Below are 24,648 nucleotides of genomic sequence, written 5' to 3'. Positions count from 1 at the left end.
TATAGGGTGTACCCGCGGCGTACCCACCACGTTAGAGATAGTTTTCTTCAAAGAATCAATTTGGGGTCATCCTTATTAACATATCTTCTTACTTCCCCTCAAATGATGAACTTTCTTGTTTCTCCCCATCAAATTTTAATAAAGCACACACACTTGTACGCATCATTGTTCTCTTTCTTCCCCTCATGATGAATGTGTGGCTACATGTTCATCATGTTTCTTTGAAGTCGAAACTGGGGAATCAACCATTATGAAGTAGTAGTCCAATAAACAACATCTTTAGCCCGGGTTATACACTGACATGTGTATAAGCCATATTCATCGAATCACTTACAAACAACCTTTGGGACCCATTTTAGTGTAGGCCCAACGGTTTTTGTCTTGACATTCCAAATGTACGTGTCATCGATTCGACGAATAGAATCTGCACTCCAAGGAGGATAAAAACTTGGCGTTGAGGAAAAGTGAATTTTCCGTGGGAGCAGTGGAGAAGCAAAGACATTCACTTTTTGCACTGCAAATGGTTTTGGTGCAAGATCAAATAACTCCCAAAGTGAATATTTGAATGTCCTTGACTCAGTTGACTTGGGCTTATAAACTGACTTTGGCTTAGTCTTTGTCAACTGAGCTTTTGCTTGGGAAATGAATTGAGAGTTGTCTTCAAATGATAAGAATGGAAAGAGAGACTGTGTTCCATCAATAGTAGGCTTCGAAGAATACTTTCTATCCTTGAATAAGGCATAGTTAGTAAATTGAGAAGCTTTACGTTCAGCAGGTGATGAAACTTTGATCTTTGAGCTCTTTGGGATTGACTCAGTGCAAACTTTCTTTGGATCATCAAGTTCAGTTGGATATACTGGACTTGTATCATGATACACTGATTCATTATCACTTTCAGTATCATCCATCTCAACTTTGTTAAAGTCTTTGAAGACTTCTCTCTCCTTGCTTAATAAAATAGTTGTCTTATCTTGCAACTCATGTTGAAGATTTGAAATGGTTTGTATCAAGACAACTTCTTTCATTTGACTTTCCACAATATGTTCATCAAGCCTTTGAAGTGAACTTTGCAACTCATTTGTCAATGTAGAAATGTGAGATTGCATCTCATTTGTCTTCAACTTATAACTCTTAACAAGCTTTGAATGTTTTGTTGTTAAATTCACAAAATCATTTAGATGACCAATGCTGCAAGATTCAAGATCGGTATTCGTATCTTGTAGGCTTCTATTCTCATCTTGCAGTTGAGTCATCTCAGCTTGAAGTTGATCATTCTTTGTTTGAAAAGCAATCACTTCCTCTTGAAGTTTAACATTCTTAGCTTGTAATGTGACTATTTCCTCTTGAAACTTGACATTTTTAGTTGCAGTCGAATGAATCAATATCTTCATCACTTGACAGGGACTTGGATAAGGTTTCGACGAACAACATGAACACAGTCCATCTTTATGAAGTTTTACTTCGGATAAAGTAAGTGTCTCGGGTGAGGAAGTTAACCACAAATTGAAGACGAAATCATTTTTGACTGAATTCAAAAACCTTGGATATGACATTTTGTTTAGCAAAGGGTGAAATGAAATGAAAGGTATTTGTGTTTGAAATTGAAATGAAGAATGAAATTTGGGAATTTTTGAATTTCAGGTTTTCCCTCCAGATTTTTCGCACCGAAAAATGTTCTCACGAAACTTTGGATTTCATGTAAACTTTGGATATTATGATCATAGGAGCAAAAAATATTTTTCCCGCCAAAATACTTTTTTTTTTTTTTTGATTTTCTGAATTGGAATGATCTTGGTTGAAACGATCTAAATGAAGATCGTTTTAGGATTGGAAATGAAACGATCTAAAAGGAATGAAAGGTAGAACGATTTAAAAGGAGATCGTTTTGGAAACTTGTAGGTGAAACGATCTAATTTAGATCGTTTTGGAATCAAAGAGCTGAAACGATCTAAAAAGAGATCGTTTTGGAATCACAAAAACTGAAACGATCTAAAAGAGATCGTTTTGGTTTCTTATCAGAATTTTCAAGAAATTGTATTGACCAAAATCAATCCAAAGGATCAGTTAGCCACAATCAATTCTTCTCAACACAACCACACTTGTCAAAACGATCTAAATTGAATCGTTTTACAAGCTACAATCACTGAAGTAAATACGAAGTATGTAGAACTGAAACGATCTAAATTAGATCGTTTTAATTTCACTTCATCTTCTCCAACAGTTCAGTTTCAACATAAAACTCCATTGATGAACCTTCAAACTTCAATAACTTTTGATTTTCTGGGAATTAGAACATGAAACCACTTGCAAACTGTTTGTTTTCACCTTAGCAACAATCCGATTAACACAATTCACCTCAAAACATAACAGATTCAAAACCCAAATTTTGAGCAAAAAATCTCAAAATTCAAACTCGCAATTCGGATTGAATTAGAACGTGAAATTTGAGAGGATTATGTTTTTAACTATCAGGAATCTATTGGTGAACAAATAATTGTGATTTCATGTGATTTGTGAGATGATCAAATGATGAACAGTGAAGAAAACGATTTTGGATAAAAATTCAAATATTGATGAAAAATTGATAGAAATTGCAACAAATTGAGCTCTGGATCGTTAACATGTAGTTATTTTGCTCTGATACCAAATGTTATATACAAATTTAAGCTCTATTTGTGCAATTTATGGAGTTTGTGTGTGAAAAGGTGTTTGAGTGTGTATGGAGGTTAGGGATGAAGATTAGAGAGAAAATCTGTGGAATGTGTGTGTTTTTAATTAAGAAATGGTAAAAGTCTTACAAATTACGTGTGGAAGGGGGTATTTATACCATAAATCTCTAAAATATTACATTTTAACACCATTTTTAGGTCTAACATTTTTATATTTCATTTTAATTTAGTAAATTTAAATATGATCACTAATTATGGAAAATAACTTCCTACATCTTATAACTATAGAAAGTAATAAATTTAATGATACATTATGGAAAATAATTACTAAACTTTATATTATATTTTAAAACAACTTTTTTGGTTTTTTTTAGTTGTCAAATAGTAATTTTATATATAACTAGTTAATCAGTCCGGCTTCAACCCGAGCATTTTTAATAAAATTTTAAAAGAAATAAAAATCTTAAAAAATGTATATAACGCTTCAACCCGGGCATTTTTAATACATTTTTAATAAAATTTTAAAAGCAATAAAAATCTTAAAAAATGTATATAACTTTTGTTATTGATATATTATAACTCGGCTTGAAGATATTAAATTGATTAACACAATAACTATATATATTAGTACCTATTACATTAATAAAACATAAAAAGACATTTATGATATTATATAAAAAAGTATTTATTTTGTTTTTTAATAAAAGAATAAATTTGTAGACATCATAAATAAAATAAAAACATTTTGAAAAAATTTGTAGACATACCACATCATAATTGTTTCTAAAAATAGTTTAAAAAACAATCCTTTGTTATTATATATAAAGATTTTATCATATAACGTAATAAATATTGGTTATAGTTATAAGTATTTTTTACATCGTTAGTATCTTATAATATTTAAATAAAAGATATTTTTGAGCTGCATATGATAGGTATGTTTGGCACAAAAGCTTGGAGTTGGGGCTGTAGTTAAGGGCTTGGAGTTGGAGTTTGAGGTTGGGGCTAGGGGTTGGGGTTTTTTTTTTAACTCTCTTCCTACGAGCTTTTATTTTAAATACCTTTTGGGGGCTTTTAGGAATTTTTCAGTGCTGAGGCTTTTAATTTCTTATGTATTACCAAACAGGGCTATAATTTTTAAATGAGCTTATTTTTAAAAGCTAAGGGCTTTTAAGCCCTTAAAAGCCTCTAAAATCCCCTTACCAAACAGACCTGATGTCTAGAATAAAATATATATATATATATATATATATAAATGGAAACATCACCGTTTTTCAACATCTTTTATTTATTTTGTTAAAGTAATAAAATAATACAAATATAGTATGAAGATTAGGTATGTGGAAATTTGATCATTTGAATCTCTATTTCCATTTTTATATTTACATCATTCAATTCTTTTTTAACATGTATTTTAAAATAATACAAATATAGTATGAAGATTTGTGGTAATCTTATTACCAAACCGTGTCCGAGTTAATCGGAGCTTAATTATTTGTTTAATTAGATAATTGTGGAAAAGATCTATATCCGATCTTTCTTATATATTTTCTTGGAGCTGCATATGCGTTACTTCGGGAGCTCCGGGATGACCATGTTAAATGGAGGTTAAGCTCCGTTACGGGTATAAGTGATTTTACCTGTACGAAGGTGGCCTCGTATTTTGCTTCTGCTTTGGGTACGGAGCGAGAGTTGGCTACACATTCAATTTAGGTAAAAATTTATTCATATGTTAATTTTTTAATGTTTTGAATAAATAATTGGGTTTCCATGTTTTTTATGTATTTAAAAATAGTTAGTGAATGATTTTTCACTCAAATTGAGTGTATAACCTCATTTAATTATTGGAAAAATCCCCCAGTCCCAAACTACAAGATTTCCTAGTCCCATTTTTATATAGGATCGAGACCAATATCACATGCCCCTCCGACACTTAAATGTGTAAATCTATATCTATATTCTTTTATTAAACAAACTCCCCCCCTAATTTTAAGAACCTGAAATGATATATTTACTTTCCATCTTAATACATCCTTATTTTTTTTATATATATTGTGACTAAAATAAAATTTCAACATCTATTTCTTCCTCACGCAGAAACACATAGCAAAAACCCGAACTCAAAATTTGTCCTCCTCCCCCCTTCATATCCTAAGCAACAATTCATCACATCTTTGACCACAATGAAATTACTTTTACGTTAATAATAACACCATTATCGTCGCCGCTACTACTGTTGTATTGTGGGGAAACCAATCTAGTTATGTTCAAAGTGAACTAATAAATGTTCAAATAAACTCAAATCAATCTTTGTCTATGTTGATGTCATACTCCAAATAATTCAAAAGAAACATAATTAAAAACTAAAAAGTCATGATTCCACTCAAAAACCATATAAAACTTGCATCAATATTTCAAATCCAATAAAACTTAAAGGACATGAAAGCAAACTTTTGAAGTTCATATTATTTGACAAGATAGTTTGTATCACACAGCCATATATCCTTCCAAAAGATGCGATTCCCCACTATTATGAAAACAATTTAAAAATTAAAATAACCCAAATGGAAGAAAAAAAAAATTAAAAAAAGAAATAAGATCCGAATCTGAATTATGGAACATTCCTAAACTAAAGACTTGATCGTACGGTCACAAATTGTCAACAAATAATCATTAAATCCTCTACCATTGGTTCATATTTTCAAAAAGAATAATTCCAGCATAATACTTGTTTCTATCACCTCTATTTTAACTCCAAAATATTAGCCCATTTTTGCTGTGTGTGTCCCTGTCACATAGTTGTTTTTTGTCACAGCCGGCAACCGCCGTATTTCGCCGTAAAATCCAAGATTCCGGTGGGTTATATTCTTTTTGAGTTTTTGACAAGTGGGTTGGTGTTAGTTTCTTGATATAGTTGATAAAAATACAAACTTTATATATAAATATATATTTATACACACATCTTTGTTGCGTGTTTCTTGAAATTTATCTTTTTTTAAGGAAGCCCATTTGGTTAAATTATAGAGAAAGTTTCATTCTTTTATGGTTTTCCTTTCTGGGTTTGCTTTGAAATTTGATATTCTGTAAGTGTTTGTTGTTTTCTTGAAAAAAATATGTATACAGCTATATACATATAGTTGTGTATTACTTAAAGCAAAGTATAGTATATATATTTGTGTTTTCTTTTCTGGGTTAGTCTTAAAATTTGAAAAGTTTTGAGGATTTTTGGAATCTTGGAAAAATAAGATAGATACAGATAGTTGTATGCATATATATGTTGTAGTGGGAGAATGGTGACGATTGTGGCTTCACAGAAAAGTTCGATAAAGGCGGTTTTCGAAAGAGTTGGAGTATATGGTTTTGGTGGTGGCAGTGGTGTTAATGGACAGAAAAGGTTAAGATATGAAATGCATGAAGAAGGTGACACTATGGAAATGGTGCAACTTGGTGCTGATAGAACTAAGAATGTGCTTATTTTGATGAGTGATACTGGTGGCGGTCACCGGGCCTCAGCTGAGGCGATTCGTGATGCATTCAAGATGGAATTTGGGGATGAATATAGGGTATGAAATCATTTCAATCCATATTTATATATCTATATCATACATGAATATTGATGTTGAACTTTGGAAGTGTTTGGATTATTTAATATGTATTTCTGAAAAGCTAATAAGCTCATTTTATTGGATTTATGAGCTTGTTGGTCTGAGCTTATTGTTTTTTAAGATAATTAAGCTCAAGTTAGTAAGCTCATAAGCCAGAAAATTGAACTAATTGGTTTTTCAAATAATCAAGACACATGAGTCCAACAAATAAGCTAAGTAGCTATTCCGAACACCTACACCCCCTTTGTATAATGATCATGCACATAAGCTGTCCCCCTTTTATGTTGTTTGATAGAATTTAGAATTTATGTTATGTTTCCAGAAAAATTGTGTTTTTGAACCAAATTTAGGGCATAGTTCAACAATTTTAGGTAGTTTTTGATGGTCGAATTGTATCAATGTTATTAGCCTGTTAATATAGCTAAATTGCTCTATAGTCTGGTCCTTTCTTTGCAAGTAATAAGAAAATTTAAGGAATACTACTTTTCAAGGAAACTATGCTAATAAAGTTTAGAAATGACATTCACTATCCAATGGATGATTTTAGGCTCTTTTGACTTCATGTAAAGTTTTTGCATTTGTAATTTGTCTTGATCAGTTTGTCCAAGGTGTGAATTCTGTCTTGATCAGTTTCTATTAAGTTTTTTGTCTTAGCAACTTGTTTATTTGCTCGTTTTTTGTAGATATTTGTTAAGGATGTTTGGAAGGAATATACGGGTTGGCCTCTAAACGACATGGAAAATCAGTACAAGTTCATGGTAAAGCACGTCCAGCTTTGGAGTGTAGCGTTTCATGGCACTTCTCCACGATGGATACATGGTGTTTATCTTGCTGCTATTGCCGCCTTTTATGCCAAGTATATATTTAGCCCTCACCCTATCTCTTTTTCCCCTAATTCAATGAGGCTTTGGTAGTTTTTATGGTCCTTATGCAAATTAAATTTTGTGGTTTTTTTGTTATAGATAAATCTTTGGTTCTGTAGCTTTTTAAGCAATCTACAAGATGTGAATATGGCTATTGAATGCGTCTCTTATGCTAGCATAGGATACCCACTAAGTAGAGAAGTCAATCTGTATAAATGGTTTGATTTGGGTCATGTTTAATGTTTAACGGGTCAACTGGCTTAATTTAAATAATTTAACTCAGGAGGAAACAGATCTAATATTTAACTAAAGAGAAACAGGCCACTTAGTGGAAGTTATCCCAAGTGCATTCAAAGGCCTAAACGTTACTAAATCACCTGATAAGGAAAAAGCTAAATTATTGTTATAAAATTTAGTTTTGTAATCTCAATATCTTGTTTAACACATTAGTTATTTAAAAATTTCTGAAGCATCTGATAAAGTTCTTTACGGGTTAATCCAACACCATCCATTTTGACCCACACTTGAAAATACCCGTTTGACCAATGTGTTTCCTACCATTATTTGAAACATTGATTATGTTGGAAGTATAGTGGTAATGTTTCGGTTTTCTAACTATTTTTTTATATGATTAAATCTTGAAATGTAGGGAGGTAGAGGCTGGTTTAATGGAGTACAAACCGGATATTATCATAAGTGTTCATCCTCTAATGCAACACATTCCTTTATGGGTTCTTAAATGGCAAGGATTGCAAAAGAAAGTCATCTTTGTGACTGTTATTACCGATCTTAATACATGCCACCGAACATGGTAAAGTCATAATTACCCTTCTAATTGAACCTACTTATAGTATTTAATCGACAAAACTCTTAAAAAACTTCTTTTATGTTACCAGGTTTCACCCGGGGGTGAAAAGATGCTACTGTCCTTCGGAAGAGGTATCAAAAAGAGCTTTGTTAGACAAGTTAGAACCAAACCAAGTACGAGTATTCGGATTGCCTGTTCGGCCTTCTTTTGCCCGTGCTGTTCTCAACAAGGTTAAAACCTTTTCCTTCAGTTCTTATGGATGAATTGCATAAAGTTAATCAATTGTATATCATGGTGGTTTTGGTTTTCTTGAGAGTAAATTACGGGAATTTGCAGGATGACTTACGAGTAGAGCTAGAACTGGATCCAGTACTACCTGCGGTTCTTTTGATGGGAGGTGGTGAAGGAATGGGACCCGTGAAGAAAACAGCAAAGGCTCTTGCAGAGTCTTTGCTCGACAAAGAAACTGGAAAACCATTAGGTCAAATGGTAATAATATGTGGTCGAAACAAAGCCTTAGCTTCTTCACTCGAGTCTTTGGAATGGAAGATACCGGTTAAGGTAAAAAATTTATATATTTATAGAGGTGCAATTTGGCCCATTTATTTTTAACGTTTTAATGGGTTACACGGATTAATACTAAAATGTGTACGATCATAGCTAAAAAGAAAATTGGCCGAAAAGCGCCTAAAGTGTTTCTTAAATGCATAAAAACTCTTAGAATCACTTTGTACAATAAATTAGCTTATTATTGAAACACATGGCTTTCACTATCCCATTTTATACAAAATAAAAATAGCGGGCAAAAGTGTTCTTGGTCTGCCCAAATCCTGCAAAGAATGAAATAATGACCCATATTGACGTGTTAAGGTGTTATCCAACCCATTCATGTTACCACATCTTATATTATGTTTTGGAAAAAACATGAGTTAAATTTCTGTTACTTTTTTTTATCATAGGTAAGAGGATTTGAGACACAGATGCAGAAATGGATGGGTGCTTGTGACTGCATCATTACCAAGGTACAATCCTTTCTCGTATCTTTATCATCAAACTGAGCTAGTTATTCAATTTCCACTTGTAAATTTTTTTAGCATACATTTTGGCTATAAAAAGACTGATTTTTGTGGGTAATTGGGCATTACATCTGTTGTTCTGCAAAAGGACGCTCTAAATCTTTTCTAGTTTGTTGTTAAAGATTCCAGGTTCTTTATTTTCTTTGTTGAATTTTGTAGGCTGGACCTGGCACCATTGCAGAAGCACTAATCAGAGGGCTTCCGATTATCCTGAATGACTATATTCCTGGACAAGTACGTAAAATTAATTAATTAACATTAAATAGTTCTTACAAGGGAGTTATTGGTCAACTTTTTACATGTAAAACGGATACCTGTCAAACTTCAAATCCGAAACTTTGAGGGACTCTTTCAAAGACCAGTGATCTATAGAATGGTTAAAAGGTTCATCTTTTGACCCAAAGAGTTATGTTTTATAAAGAATAGCCAAATTGACTTGTTTGCTCATAGTTGCATCAAATTTGCCACATCTATATTTGCCATATTGTTATTTATTTTGCTTCATTTTGGACCAACAGGAAAAAGGCAACGTCCCATACGTGGTGGGAAATGGTGCAGGTGTCTTCACCCGAAGCCCAAAGGAAACAGCTCGGATAGTAGCTGGATGGTTCAGCACCAATTCAGATGAGCTCAAAAAAATGTCCGAGAACGCCCTCAAGTTAGCTCAACCCGAGGCAGTGTTTGACATTGTGAGGGACATCCATGACTTGGCGGGTCAACGCGGGCCCCTTGCTGACGTTTCTTACGTTTTAACGTCATCATTCACGGACTTAATTTAGGGAAATGTACATGTAACTCTATAGAAATTATTACCTACCAATCTACCATTCTTTGAGCTTTACTGAAAAGCTTTTGTGTGTTGAAAATTGTAAGTTTTGTGGTTATGAATTTAGTACTTTTAGAACTTGAAGAAGTTGGTGTGCCCTTATCTAGTTTTCATTGTAGTTTGTACATAATGCAGAAAAAATCTTGTTTAATGATTCAGAAAAAAAGAACTTAAAATGTTTGTTCTTTTTGTTATATTTTGTTGGTATGATTATCTCTTCAAAACAAAAGATTGGTTATATGTTTCTTGATCCTTTTAAGAGTGGCCTTTATCGAATCCATAGCATCGTTGTGTAATTGTCACAACACATCACACTTTCAGAAAATTTCTCACTGGTTGACATCTGCCAAAAGCAAGTTCATCAACAGATCGACTTCTACAACTTGTTGCAGAAAACTGACACACAAGCAAAAGAGTGAAGAGGATAAGCATTTCTTCCATTGGTGACTGGGTATTCAAGGTGTAAATAGTTGAAAGCAAAAGGAAACATGAGTTACAAAAAAAAAAAAAAAAGAATCCAGAACCAAAATCTTTGCTGCTACCCGATAACTGCAAACCCTTATTATCTTCAAAATCTACACAGTATCATCTGTTTTTTTATTACCGCACACTTCACAAAGTTTATGTATATCAACTGTACCTCTTGCTATTTGACAAACAGTACACTTTCTTAATGACTTCTCTTTAGTGCAATTGATGAGGTTTAATTTCTAAGAGTCACGATAAATTGGTTGAGCCATCCACTTGAGATTCAAGTTGAGTTTCCCAGATTTGGCACCGTCAAGTGGAAAACAGTCTTTGTATTCTCCTTCTAGTATGACCCTTGTCAGTGTAAAAATACATCTTCCCATGTGACTCTGCAAATTAACAGTTCTGGATTGTTTAAAATACGAATACCTTATAAATAACAAGACACTTGACAAGGGCACAATATCCTTGGTAAGCAATTCAGCCTTGTAACTTAGTCATATATTTCTCTAACAATCCTTAAGACACTTTCTCATTTTACTCGAAAAAGATGCAATATAACTGGAATAAACTAGTTCACATACAAAATGGTTCAAGATTGCCACCTCCACTTAATGATAGTACCAGCTTGACAGGCGCAAATAAGTCAATTTTCTTTCTCTGAGCCGGAAAGTAGGATTGGTTTTCCAAGATTGGTTGAACATGAAATGAACATGAAATTGGCTTGTTAATTAAACATGTTTTTATACATAAGGTATAAAATGGATGCACCCAACTATATGAAACGCAACATATCATGTGGGGCAAAGCGGGCAACTTAATGCAGAACTCGAAATAAGTCAGGTCAGGTGGAGTGGAGTGGAATCATAAACAACTGTCCATAACTTGAATAAAAATGTCGTAAGAGGTTGTATGCATTAGAAAAAGATATTGCATGCATTCAACCTCCTTGAACACCTCTTCCTATAAAAGCTAAACTGTATGAAATTAACCATTCAACCCATATGAGTCAAAGTCTCCAATTCAGTATACAGAAAATTGCTCTTTATCGAAAGAAAATATACATATTGAACGCACATACCTTCCCGAACATATCATGGTCGTAGACTTCAACAACAAGCATATCATGCAATCCATCCTCAACAACAAAGTCAAATGTCTGATTCCAAACTGGGTTCAAATTCTTATTCTCAACCTACAAACAAGTGATAAAATTTTTAAGGAAAATTGAATATGACCTACCAAGTGATGTAAACAGATATGCATAACATAAATCACATGAAGTACCCTAGTACTGTTTGTCATTCCGGTTTTCTTCATGGTGAGCACAACATAAGGATCAGCCTTTCCCTTAATATCTCTAGATGGTAAGTCTTCAGCAGATATCACAGTGATGGAAAGCACTCCCCTTATAATAACTGCTTTCTTTCTACTAGATAGATCGCCATTTTCAGTATTTTCACTTGTGAAATTAGAAGTAAACAGGTTTTTGAACCCATTATCCATGCCATTTGGACAATACAGTAGCTCCAAGTGCACCTATAAGAAATTTAAACAATCAAGAATCTAAATTAACAGACAAACATAAATAAATGTATAAGGGAATGAATTCCAAGCTTCTTGGCATTATAATATCATGTCGAATACACCAGATAGCAGAGGTTGCAAAATGGATGGGTCGAATGGATTCCTCATAAGAAAAAATTTGTTCATTTCAAAGGGGAAACTGGTGATGAAAATTCTTCCCAGATTACCCGTTTTGGACTGTTACCCGCCCCACCCTTCGGTCCATTTTGTCAGCACTAAATTTCATAATTTCCCATCAAGCTCACTACCGAAGACCAGAATCCAGAATTATTACCTTTCCCAGATCTTTATTATCACTTTGAATTTCCAAATCTTTTACCAATTCTATCCACACATCCTTCACTTTACCAGGCTCGAGTGAACTCAACTGTACTTGAGCACATCCAAGGAGTTCAGAGGCTCGAAGCCCATCATCATCGTATATTTTGACTGTCAAATTTTGAGTGGAGATATCTTCAACTACAAACTCAAAATGTTCATTCCAGATTGGATTTAAGTCATTGTTCTGAGAATAGAACAGCATGAACAAGTTCAGTTATCTTTAAATACCAGAAAATGAAATTTACTTAAAAAAGGATGACTTACGATAACTGTACTGGTTTTCGTTATGTTGGGCAGGGGAAGTATATATAACTCAACAAAAGGATCAGATTTCCCGATAATGTCTTTGTTTGTTAAACCTTGAGCTTGAACAAGTTTCACCTCTAAAGTTCCCATGGGCTTTAGTTCAAGATATAACTACAATCAAAGCATTACTATAGATTAGATTTACCGAAAATGTGCTTTTTATAATACATTTAGGGACACTTTTTCATTGAGTTATCAAAGCATTATCATAAATTAAAAATACTGAACTTCAGATGTGATTCGGTTTACTAGATATGACAAGAATCATCATATAAACAAACCTTAAGGACAGTACAGAGAAATGGTCCAATGAAAGGAACCTTTACATTAGAGATGGTAAAATGGGTGGGTCAGGCAGCACAATTTGGCAAAAGCAACATTTTTTCAACATAAACGCTTATCTAATGATTTCCTTCCATTTCTATGTAACAACTATATAATGTGATTCTTAACAACATTTAACATCTTATAAACAAATGTTCCAACTTTTCATCTCATATCTTTAGATAATTTTTATCCCAAAGTTCTTGACATAGGTTAGATCCTCGATCTTTCCAATTATACTTAGACATACGAATGTCTTGATGGTCTCAACCCACAAAATGTACATGAACTTAAATAAGAAAGTACCAGTTTTTGGTTAGAAACATCTCTTAGAACAAATAAGATATAAACATAAAATCACTTATGGAACTTGAATTATACTTACAAAAAGCAAGAATCTTGAGATGTAGGGACTAAGATTTGGTTCTTACTGAGCCTGTAAAACCGTGTTCTTGAGTGATCCAAGAAGATGGATTTTTTGTTAGCAAGATGAAAGAAAAACTTGTTTGTAATCTTTTGTGTGATTTTAATGAAAACTTGTTTGTGATCCTCCTTGATTGAGGTCAGGTTTTTGATCAAAAAATTAAAGAAAATGTGAGAGATAAGAGTGGTTGAAAGTGAGTTGATTTTTGAATTTTGATGGAATTTATTAGGCCATAGGGGATGGCCATGCAAATATCTTGCCCCTGGGGCCGGTTTTTACTTTAACAAAGAGATATTTGTGTTTCATATTGTAGTTAATCAAGTGTATGAGTCAACTTTACGTATAAATTGTAATTTGATACAGGAGTGGTTTCACATATGTCGACTGTGGTTTGCCGTATTATCAACTTTAATATCTGTCTTTTTATCAGCACTCATCCCTATAGTTGTGATCTATATCAATCTGTCCTTGTCACTAACGTCCGCTAGTTTTGATCCGTTAAGTACATAACATGTATTGCACATGAGGACATTCTTGTACTTCCAACCCAACGCTTTGGCAATATAGAGTTTTTTGGATAGGGTTTTGCAACAATGGACGGTTGGAGAGAAGCTAGCTTAAACACCATGTAGTCCAGGTTTCCCCACTCCTACTTTTGCCGTGTATCGAAGACTGGAGGTGCCACCACCAGTCCTTTGGAACGCAAAAGTGCCATGTGGATGACCTGGCGTTGAAACCCCCAGGCTTTGCAGCCTTTTCTGAACGTCCTAACAACCATCATTATTTTTAATAATGAGAGTGGAAAGGCCAGAATCGGAAATTCAGTCCATATAAATAAAAACTTTTAGTTTATCTAATGTGCTTCAACATGTCTCTTGTGAGCACATGTTAGAAAAACGACTCTGGTGATTGACATCTACCAAAGGCAAGCTCTTTAACAAATCAATTTCTACAACTAGTTACGGAAAACACACACACAACCACTCTAGCAAAAAGTGAGAGGATAAAAAATTACTTCTATTGGTGACTAGGGATTAAGGTGTAAATAGTTAAAAGCAAAAAAGAACATGGGTTAAAAAAAACGAATTACAGAACCAAAATGTTTGCTGCTACCCAATAAGTGCAAACCCTTATTATCTTCCAAATCTACACAAAATAATCTGTTCTTTTTTTACCGCAAACTTCACAAAGTTTATGTACATCAAGTGTACCTCTTGCTATGCAACAAACAGCATACTTTCTTAAGGATCATGAGTTCTGCTTAGCGCAGCTGATGGGGTTCAATTGTTAAGAGTCACGATAAATTGGTTGGGCCATCCACTTGAGATTCAAGTTGAGTTTTCCAGATTTAGCACCGTCAAGTGGAAAACAGTCTTTGTATTCTCCTTCTAATATGACCCTTGTCAGCGTCAAAATACATCTTCCCATGTAGTCCTGCACATCAGCAGTTTCGGAATGTTTGAATTAACAATACCTTACATATATCAACACACTTGACATGGGTACAATATTCTTGATAAGCGATTCAGTCTTGTAGCTTATTCATATATTTTTCTCTAACAATCTTTAATACACTTTCTGATTTTACTCAAAACAGATGCAATATAACTGGAATAAACTCGTTCACATAGAAATGGGTCAAGATTGCCACCTCCTTGACCATCGCTTCCAATAAAAACTAAACTTTATGAATTTAACCATTCAACCCATATGGACTAAATAACAAACCAAATCAACCCCACAAGTCAATGATTCAAAATCACGAATTCCAATCTAATAGAAAATTTCTCTTACTCCAAAGAAAAGATGTATATTGAAAGCACATACCTTCCCAAATGTATCATGATCATACACTTCCACCACAAGCATGTCATGCAATCCATCCTCAACAACAAAGTCAAATGTCTGATTCCAAACCGGGTTCAAATTCTCATTGACAACCTACAAACAAGTAATAAAAATTTTGAAGGAAAATAGAATATGACCTACCAAGTAATCTAAAGCAGATATGCGTAACATAAATCACATATGAAGTTGTTAAAGAGGAAAAAATACCCTAGTACTGTTTTTCATCCCAGTTTTCTTCATTGTGAGCACAACATAAGGATCAGCCTTTCCCATAATATCTGTAGGCGGTAAGTCTTCAGCAGATATCACAGTGACAGAAAGCACTCCCCTTACAATTACTGTTTTCTTTCTACTAGATAGATCATTGGTTTCATTATTTCCACTTTTAAGAACCTTTTCAAGGGAGGTCATAGTGAAATTAGAAGTAAATGGGTTTGTGAACCCATTATCCATGCCATATGGACAATATAGTAGCTCCAAGTGCACCTAGAAGATAAAGAGACAAACAAGGATCTAAATTACAAACTAACATAAATATATATATAAGAGAATGATTCCAAAGTTTCTTGGCATTTCAATATCATATGGAATACACCTCCCAAAAAGGGTAATGACAGAAAACGGGTTGCAAAATGGGTGGGTCGGGTAATGACAGAAAATGTGTTTAGTTTTAAAAGGAAAACTTGTACTATGAGTTGGGTCGAGATGTTGGATTAACACAAACTTGAATCGGTTAAAACTCTCCCAAAAAGGGATTAACGTGGTCACACAAGAGTTTGAGCCTTGAATAAAATAGAAATTTCATGTATTGATATGATTTGAGAAACGACATGAATAGAACAATTTAGGTGGGTTGTCGGCAACTTAAACACGTCAAGTAGCTTTCAACACATTTCATAGCTGGCTCTTTTTTTTATTTGACTTTTTTATTGAATATAACCCAGATTGACCCTTTTGGATAAAGAGCAACTCATCCATAGAATAGATCTTGATGATGTAATGAAAAGCCGTATAAAACAATACTTTTAAAGTATTTTGACATTCGAAAGATTTTGTGTTAGAGGTGGCATATCTGACCCAATTACTAATGATTGTGTTGATTCAGGTTGCATTTGCTCTCTAAAGATCCAGCAGAACAAAAGAAACTAGCCTGAAAGGAAATAGGCCCCAAAGGCCAAGGTATATTTTAAGACAAACTTTTACAACTCGCTAATATGTGATATAATTAATATGTTGTAATCGTATATGATATACTCATATACCCATTATCTTAAATTATAAATAAATAATGAAATAAACTTAACAATTCGAAGAGAATAGATTTTTAACCTTTCAAGTAAAAAACCAGTCCATTACCCAAATGGCTCGGTTGAAACTGTTACCCAGCCCACCCTTACCGTCCATTTTGTCACCACTAAATTTCATAATTCCCATCATGCTCACAACCAAGAACAAGAATCAAGAATTATTACCTTGCCCCTATCTTTATTATCTCTTTGGAGTTCCAAATCTTTTACCAACTTTAACCACACATCTTTCACTTTACCAGGCTCCAGTGAACTCAACTGCACTTGAGCGCATCCAAGAAGTTCAGCGGCTTGAAGCCCTTCATCATCGTATATTTTTACTGTCAAGTGTTGAGTGGAGATATCTTCGACTACAAACTCAAAATGTTCGTTCCAGATTGGATTTAAGTCATTGTTCTGAGAATAAAATAGCAGAAACACGTTGAGCTATCTTGAAATATCAGAAAATGAAAATTACTTCAAAAACCATGACTTACAATAACTTTACTGGTTTTCGTTCTGTTGCGCAGGGGACGTATATATAATTCAGCAAAAGGATCGGACTTCCCAATAATATCTTTGTTTGTTAAACCTTGAGCTTGGACAAGTTTCACCTCCAAAGTTCCCACGGGCTTTAGTTCAAGATCACTACAATCAAAGCAGTATAGATTGGACATACTAAAAAATGCGCTTCATATAATACATTTAGGGACACTTTTTCATCGAGTTATCAAATTGCACCTGTAATCTCCAGGTAAAATGGGAATAACTTTTCGAACTGGCCAGGTGATTGAATCTTCGACAGCATCACGTATGGTACTCTGCATAAGAAAGACTATATAAAGACCTCTTTTTATTTTTTTCATCAGGCAGATCTCATCAATGTGGTGTGAGGAGAAACAAAGATGTGCTTGTAGCATCGATTTACTAGAGATGACAAGAATCATATAAACAAACCACAAGGAGATTGAAAAGAAATGATCAAAATGAACGGAACCTTTACATTAAAGATGGTAAAATGGGTGGTTCAGACAGCTTGGGTAACACCATAACAGTCAAATGGGTATTGGACTATTGGTACGAGCTAGTATGGGTAGGATCAGAGAGGGTCCTACATTTCATAACTTTCTTTTATAAATAGTAAGCATGTCAAATATGATTACGTAACTACTATATTATTTGAATAAAAATGATCTAATAAAAAAATAAGAAGTTTTATGCATTAAGTTAGGTTAAAAGAGCAAATTTGCCACTTAAAATGTATTAAAAGAGCAAATTCGCCATTAACTTTTTTAAAGTGCCAAATTTGCCACTAAATAAATATAATAAGACCAAATTTACCACTAAATAAATATAATAAGACCAAATGTACCACTTTTTACAAGAAAAAAAAAATTATATTTTATATTTCACACATTAACAATAAACATTGTAATTGTTCGTTTATGTTCTAAATGACGCTTTAAGATATTAAATAAACAATGTGAAATTTTGAATTCTTTTTCAAAATATATACACATACACACACAAAAACTCTAAATCAATACACCTTAGATTCATGTTTGATTAATATGAACGGTATTTCAAAGTAACCGACTTCATCTTTTTAGTTGGTTATGTTCATAACTGAATATTTTATTTAAGTCGTGAGCATAATATGTATTGTTTCATAAGAGTCTCACATATTAGAGAATGTGTACGTACACATATGAGATTTGAAATATATGACAATAGTTTTGAAATAATTGGAGCATTTTGGAGGAAAATGATTGGTGACAAATTTACTTATTTTAGATATTTTTTATAGCAATTTACATTTATAACTTTGTTTAGTGGCAAATAAGAGTCTTTCAAAAAAAATCAGTGGTAAATTAGGTCATTCATATATTAGTGGCAAATTTGCTCTTTTCACAAATTTTAAATGGCAAATTTGGTCTTTTAACCATTAAATTACAATACACTATGAGTGAACTTCACCCAGTTCACCTATTTCCATTTACACTATCAATTCTACTTATCCCAGCTGAGCTGTAAACACGTTGCCACCTCTATTCAACGTATACGATGCAATATACTAAAACTTTGCATCTCATATTAGCAACACATGGCAGAAATGATGAACAGAGCAAAACAAATATAAAATGTTTCCACACCTCAAGGGCATCAGCAACGCCAGGAATAGCTGAAATGTCACCACCAACTACTTTCAGCGTAAAATCCATTTTTTTCTGCAAAAGTTAACACAGATAAAAAATGGTGTACTTTCCACTTTAATTTTGTAATTAAACAGACCGAAGGAAAAAGAGATGTACCTTCTGCCTCAGAGAAAATGAAACTGCTCCAAAACAAGGGAACTCGGGAACTAAGGGCTTAAAAATCAACCTAAAAACACCAGTAAACGCGATATTCTTCACCTGTACAGCATAAATAAATTTTAAAGATCGAAGGGTGGTCAGACTGGATCGGTGATCGGCTCCTCCAAGAGTCGAGTCAGGCTGGATCGGACTAAAAATAGGTCAACAGTTCAGACTGGGGTCAATTTTGGTCAAAGTCAGCTGACTCGGGTCAAAACTCCGGTCAGAAAAAAATTATAATAAACTTTTGATAATATTCTACATTGGTGAAAGTTTGTTTCTAATTAAACTTTGATGTATTATGCTAATGTTTCTAAACAATTATGTTTAAGTTTGAAGTTTGTTACATATAACTTAAAAATTTAATTTTTTTCATTTAAAACCCTAATCCGGTTACCGCCCGAGTCCGATCAAAGTTTTCAAAAAATCCTGAATCCCCCATTCGCCGATCCGATTCCGAGTCATGAGTTCTCCAACTTTGGATAAGTTAAAGATTAAAGAATGTATGTGTAATAGTGAACAAAGTTTAGAAGTCAAATTTCTAATATAAGCACAAAAAGACTAAGCAAAATGAAATTACCTGCACGGGCAATCCAACTCCGAGTCTCGTCTTAATATCAAGTACTATACTCGGGTTCCCATCCCAATTCATCTCCAACTCCATAGTTATTCCTTCACCTCCATCTTCAATAATAGAAACTCCTAAAGAACAAAAGCATCAAGCATCAATTACAGTTCAAGAATACATAATGAAATGGATGGACTCGACAAGGGGTCAAAACGGTTGGCATTTGGTACATCTTCACATGGGTCACATAGGTTCGCAATAGCAAATATAAATTTTAGGAGGTTGTAATGCTATATATGACCCGTTTTGTTTGGCTAAAATATAACCCTCATCAACTCATTCATGTAATGATCAGTATTGACACATCTACCAACAAATCTATAGCCAGAATCATAGCACAAACTAAACCCCAGAATAGATGCCACTGCACAAACATCAATTAGCCTAACCTGTAAACTGTGGTGCGACTGTTCCAAGGGTAAGCTTGGAAAATGACAAAGAGGACAGCACCATTGGTCTATATTGCTCAAGTACTGGCTCCACACTAGCTTTAATAAGCTCAGAAGCCGCCTATCCAAAAAAAACATAATCAGCATAATATACAAACAACTGCAACAAAATTGATTATCAAAGGGTAGATTAAAACTCCTTAACATTAAAAAATTCATCATTAGAGGACATCATTAAAATGTGACTATACAACTTCAAACTACAAAAGCACAATCCCCTGCACCACATTTATTACACTTGATAGTATGATTCTGATTGACGTATATCGATTTGAAAATGCATATCCAAATTAGACATCCAATACACAGGAAAGCAGAAAAAGGGGCATCGAATAAACCCTTGGAAAACTGACCTGGTCAACATAGGGCCAGATCTTTGTAAGATGAGCGTTGAGCCAGTTTAACTGAAAAAACAAATAACAAGAAGAATCAGTCCCTAAATAAAGAAAAGGCCAAAAAAGAAACTAAAAAGATTTTAAAAAATAGAAGAATAACTCAACTTTTGTCTTTGTGAAAAAACAACCCAAGAAGGATAGTATTCCGGGGCAAGTAACTTTTTAGAATCTTCAACAGTCATTCTTGCAAAAGCCGCAATTGTTGTCGCCTTCATCACAGATTTTGACCCAAAATATATCAGCCAAGATAATTTAGTAATTTCCACACACAACTATATTAAAAAATTCGAGACTACTTATAGAACGTGTAACATCTCATATTTCATTTACACAATTTAAACACTACCAACTACTTCAGTGCAAACTCCAAATAAGAATCCATCCATAGTATTTTAACATAAAGCTTAAATCCATCCAAAATGCAACATGTGCGACCATACTGGGTGTCCAAAAGTACCATGAATGCTAGTATATGTTAACAAAAACAAAAAACATAACATAAAACAACAGTTTACCATATAACATTAGTTGTTGGTCCAAATCATTAGTAGCATACTAGCATGTAAAAAATAAAATAAATAAACACATATTCAAGGCTTCTAAATTTTCATCCTTACTTCCGGGCTATCGACTTTAATAAATTACACAACTCCTATACATTGCCAACAAAAAAACTCAGGTACATTCCAAACAATACACATACTGTATGTTATCATTTCCCTAATTTATTTTATTACTAAAGTGATTAAGTTACATCTAAATTGTATTGTAATACTATTCAAAGTTTCTCATACAATATGTTGACTAAAGTATACTCTAACTTCATTTTATTTTTACTTCCTTTTTTTTTGAATAAAGTGTTAAAAATACTGCGTAAAAGCTAAGCTAAATACCTGTTAAGAAAATCAAACTTTTTTTAAGTAATCAAGAAAATGAATCTAAAAAGTCGCAATAATATGTATCAATTTTACAAAATTTATTCATTAAACATTTAAACAATAATAACAACAAATGCAAATAATACATTTTAAAAAATAATAATAATAAAGTTTGCGAGGCCAAAGTAAAACTGTCTACATCTTACTTACCGATACTCTAACTTATGTAGGGATTGAGTACAGTTGTAATAATAATAATAATAATAATAATAACAAAATTATTATTATGGAAAGATACATAGATATAGATATAGATACATACAAGAGCAGAGCGTTTAGCAGATCTTTGATTCTCGGAACGAACAAAAACGACAATCAATAATATCCCTACTATAATTCCGCCCACCACTCCACCTACAAACGACATTATTATTATTATTATGTGTGTTGCTAGTGGTACTAGGATTTTTTTGATTTTGGTTTTGATTTAATTTAGTAGGTGTGAGATTGTGTGTGTGATAAAGATGGAAAGTGTAGCGATTGGTGTTTTTGTGTTTTTGTTTTTGTATTTATATTATTTAATAATTTTGAGGAAAAATGAAAATAAGCGAAGATTTTGGATGGTGAAAGAATGAATGAAGAATCCGTGTCGACTGTTTGTAAAGTGTGCGTTTTCTATGTGTGTGTGTGTAAGAGAGAGACAGATGCAGAGAGATCGGATGTGATTAACATGTAATGAAATGCAGTGATTATAAAAATAATTGATGTTAAAGGTGGTAGTGCAATCATTTTAAGTGTTGAATGATATATATTGTAAATGATTTCATTAAGGGTATTATAGGTATATTAGATGGAGATGTTTAAATTAGTGAATAAAGAAGAGGGGTATTTTTGGTTTTCAAAAACAGAAAGTTTAAAGAAAAATAAAGTGATTTGTTTTATTAGATAGTATAGATTACTAGCCCGGTACCCACGCAATGTGGCGGTGGTCGTGACGGCGACGGCGTGGTGGTGGATGCGACATCGAGTAGTGTAGACTATTGATGTAATGCTAATGAAGATATTTTAAAAGATAAATAATTGATAGTGTAATTTACGCATTATTGTTAAGGGGTCAAAAAAAAAAGAGAATTAATAGGGTATTTTGGTTATAAAAAATTACTAAATTATATAAATATCTTAAAATATGATAAGTCACTTTGCTTTATAACATCGTTATAGATTGTTTTCCATTGTGTGCTAATCGGACAGTTTGTTTAGATTATGGTGGTTTAACCATATCCATATTAGAAAGCTCCTCATTCAAAACCTAGTAGTAGGCAAAACCTTTTTAACAGTCTGCTTGAAGACACAATCTGCTCAAAAAACATGTTATAAGAAAATTTTGTCCTTTTTGACTCGAGTCTATATCTCTCAAAATCTAAAGTTTCACAAAAAAATTTCTTTGCTGCTGAGTTATTAATCTGTTGGTGGTAAATCGTTTTGTTATTATTATCTAACTATATTTTTCCATCTCCCGTTTAAAGCTTAAATCAATTCGATTTTAAAATATTTAAACTGGTTTTTTGTTATAATAATTACCATCTGATACGATGAGAGTGATAGTATGGTATTTGATGGTGGCAAATACTTGCATAATGACGTAAATGTTGATGTAAAGTTATGTTTAATAACAAAGAATATTACAAAATCTTACTGACATGTTAGTTGTTACCCCTGATATTTGAATCCATAATCAATGTCTGATGGTAGTATGGTACCACCACCCATGCTAGTACTCATAAATATTCATCTGGCTTAAATATGAAAGTAATAGACACTTTTAAAATATTGAAAGTGCTCCTGTATTTTATGTATTGAAATCGATTATTTGGCCGGATATCAGTAGGTTTTGCCGACAGGGATATGTTTGACTTTTTATTTTATTTTCGATTTTTGAAATGCCACGCTACCATTTTAACTCTGCCATTTGGCCTTACTTGAGGTTAAAGATATGGTTTTTCCTTTAATTTAAATTAATAATTTAACTAAAAATATATCTTTTAAATACTTTATTAAAATTATATTACGTAAAGATTATCATAAATTTAAAACTCAAAACAAATTTTAGTTATTAAATAGAAAAAAAAAATACACATTTCGATAAAGGATTACCCTATGTGTCACTCAAACATCCCTTCAATTATGTTTTAGTGTATTGATAGATTAAGTAATTAAACAAGGTATATCCAAAAAAAAAAATGATTAAAATATATTTAATCTTCATAAAGTTAGGTTATATCCAAATATAATTTTGATAAACACTAAGATTTTTTCTCCAAATATAAAAGATGGACACCAGGTTGTTTGTTTCGTAAATAGTTATATATGTTAAATGATTTATATATCCTGTTTTACTTTATTGGTAGATAATGATATCAATATATAATCTATTTTATTGATTCTTAAAGAACAATATGCTAAACATCGTTAACAAAATATTATATAGGCAAGTGTAACAACATTAACAGCAAACGATGATGTATTGAGAGGAGTCAAGATACGATAAGTCGATCACGTGTGATTATTGTGATTCACATTTCGGAAAACCAGGCATATGATTTTTTTTCTCATCGACTTCAGACAAAGTATGTGTATGATAAAACACTCATCCAAAACAACCTTAATGTAATAATTGTATTAAAGGGGATTTATAACTAACTTTAATAATAATAATAATAATAATAATAATAATAATAATAATAATAAAAAGGATTTTATAACTCAATGTCAACAGCTGGTTAATGTGTTAACCAACATAGGAGAGGAGTTGCATCACAATAGTTTACATATGGCATGAGACTATGGAAGAAGTTGCATCATAATATAATTAAAATGAATTTAATAATGGGTTTAAGTCAAAGCTGGCCTTCCAAAGTCAATATATAAATATGAAAAAATAAGTTTAGTAACCCAACTTTGATCAATACTCATACTTTTTTTGGTTAAATAATATTAGTTTAATCGTTGCGCGAAACAACTAACCGCATTCGTGATTGAAATCGCACCATTGCAATTTCAAAATAGCTTTTGATCTTCTGGTTTCGAATTGCGATTTCAAAATAACGTGCTTGCTAATGGAGGTTTCGCTATCTTGTGGTGGTACGATTTCACTGTTTGTACCTCATTTCACCAACCCGTCCAATAACTTTGTTAACATCAACATTAACCCTTTGATAGTAAATACGTTTATAGTCTATTTTCAATCATATAAATTAAAAAAAAATTATTTCTATATATAAAAATGAGTTTTCTAACTAATGCCCCATATGCACTTGATAAAAAGCCTTCAATTAGTTGTGATTTTTTCTCATGTCAAATTTACCCTTCCTTTATAAACTCCTATAATTACTCCAAATAACTATTATCTCCAAATTAATTAGTTACTCCAAATTTATTCCATTTCTTTTTTTTTGTTTGACCGTATCATCAGAAGCTTTATCACTCTCTCAACTCTTTGCATTTCTTTTTGTTTTTTGTTTGACAATTCACGT

The 24,648-nt window shown here is 32.7% G+C and overlaps 3 protein-coding genes across 3 annotated transcripts; 1 reads left to right on the top strand and 2 right to left on the bottom strand.

Moving 5' to 3' along the window:
* The first annotated feature begins 5,422 nt into the window (after nt 1-5,422).
* LOC122599393 (monogalactosyldiacylglycerol synthase 2, chloroplastic-like) lies at nt 5,423-9,931 on the top strand. The gene is made up of 8 exons (XM_043771899.1): nt 5,423-6,232; nt 6,958-7,130; nt 7,787-7,948; nt 8,034-8,175; nt 8,282-8,506; nt 8,905-8,967; nt 9,181-9,255; nt 9,540-9,931. Exons 1-8 carry the CDS (start codon nt 5,960-5,962, stop codon nt 9,798-9,800), a joined length of 1,374 nt encoding a protein of 457 aa, XP_043627834.1. The 5' UTR covers nt 5,423-5,959; the 3' UTR covers nt 9,801-9,931.
* Nucleotides 9,932-10,259: 328 nt separating this feature from the next.
* LOC122599559 (synaptotagmin-5-like) lies at nt 10,260-13,413 on the bottom strand (the record flags this gene model as incomplete). The annotated part of the gene is made up of 6 exons (XM_043772081.1): nt 10,260-10,704; nt 11,397-11,510; nt 11,603-11,854; nt 12,177-12,407; nt 12,488-12,640; nt 13,285-13,413. Coding segments are annotated over 6 exons (1,026 nt in total), but the record flags the coding sequence as incomplete, so codon positions are not given.
* Nucleotides 13,414-14,273: 860 nt separating this feature from the next.
* On the bottom strand, nt 14,274-21,798 carry LOC122600404 (synaptotagmin-5). Its single transcript, XM_043773114.1, has 13 exons — nt 21,438-21,798; nt 20,342-20,446; nt 20,196-20,246; nt 19,783-19,903; nt 19,346-19,467; nt 18,724-18,825; nt 18,565-18,639; nt 17,153-17,232; nt 16,909-17,059; nt 16,598-16,828; nt 15,333-15,611; nt 15,105-15,218; nt 14,274-14,711 (listed from the first exon to the last, which is right to left on the bottom strand). Exons 1-13 carry the CDS (start codon nt 21,540-21,542, stop codon nt 14,565-14,567), a joined length of 1,683 nt encoding a protein of 560 aa, XP_043629049.1. The 5' UTR covers nt 21,543-21,798; the 3' UTR covers nt 14,274-14,564.
* Between the last annotated feature and the right edge of the window lie 2,850 nt (nt 21,799-24,648).

The sequence above is a fragment of the Erigeron canadensis genome, chromosome 5 (genome assembly GCF_010389155.1).
Source record: "Erigeron canadensis isolate Cc75 chromosome 5, C_canadensis_v1, whole genome shotgun sequence".
NCBI classification, from domain to species: Eukaryota; Viridiplantae; Streptophyta; class Magnoliopsida; order Asterales; family Asteraceae; genus Erigeron; species Erigeron canadensis.
This window is presented reverse-complemented; position numbering and strand designations above follow the sequence as displayed.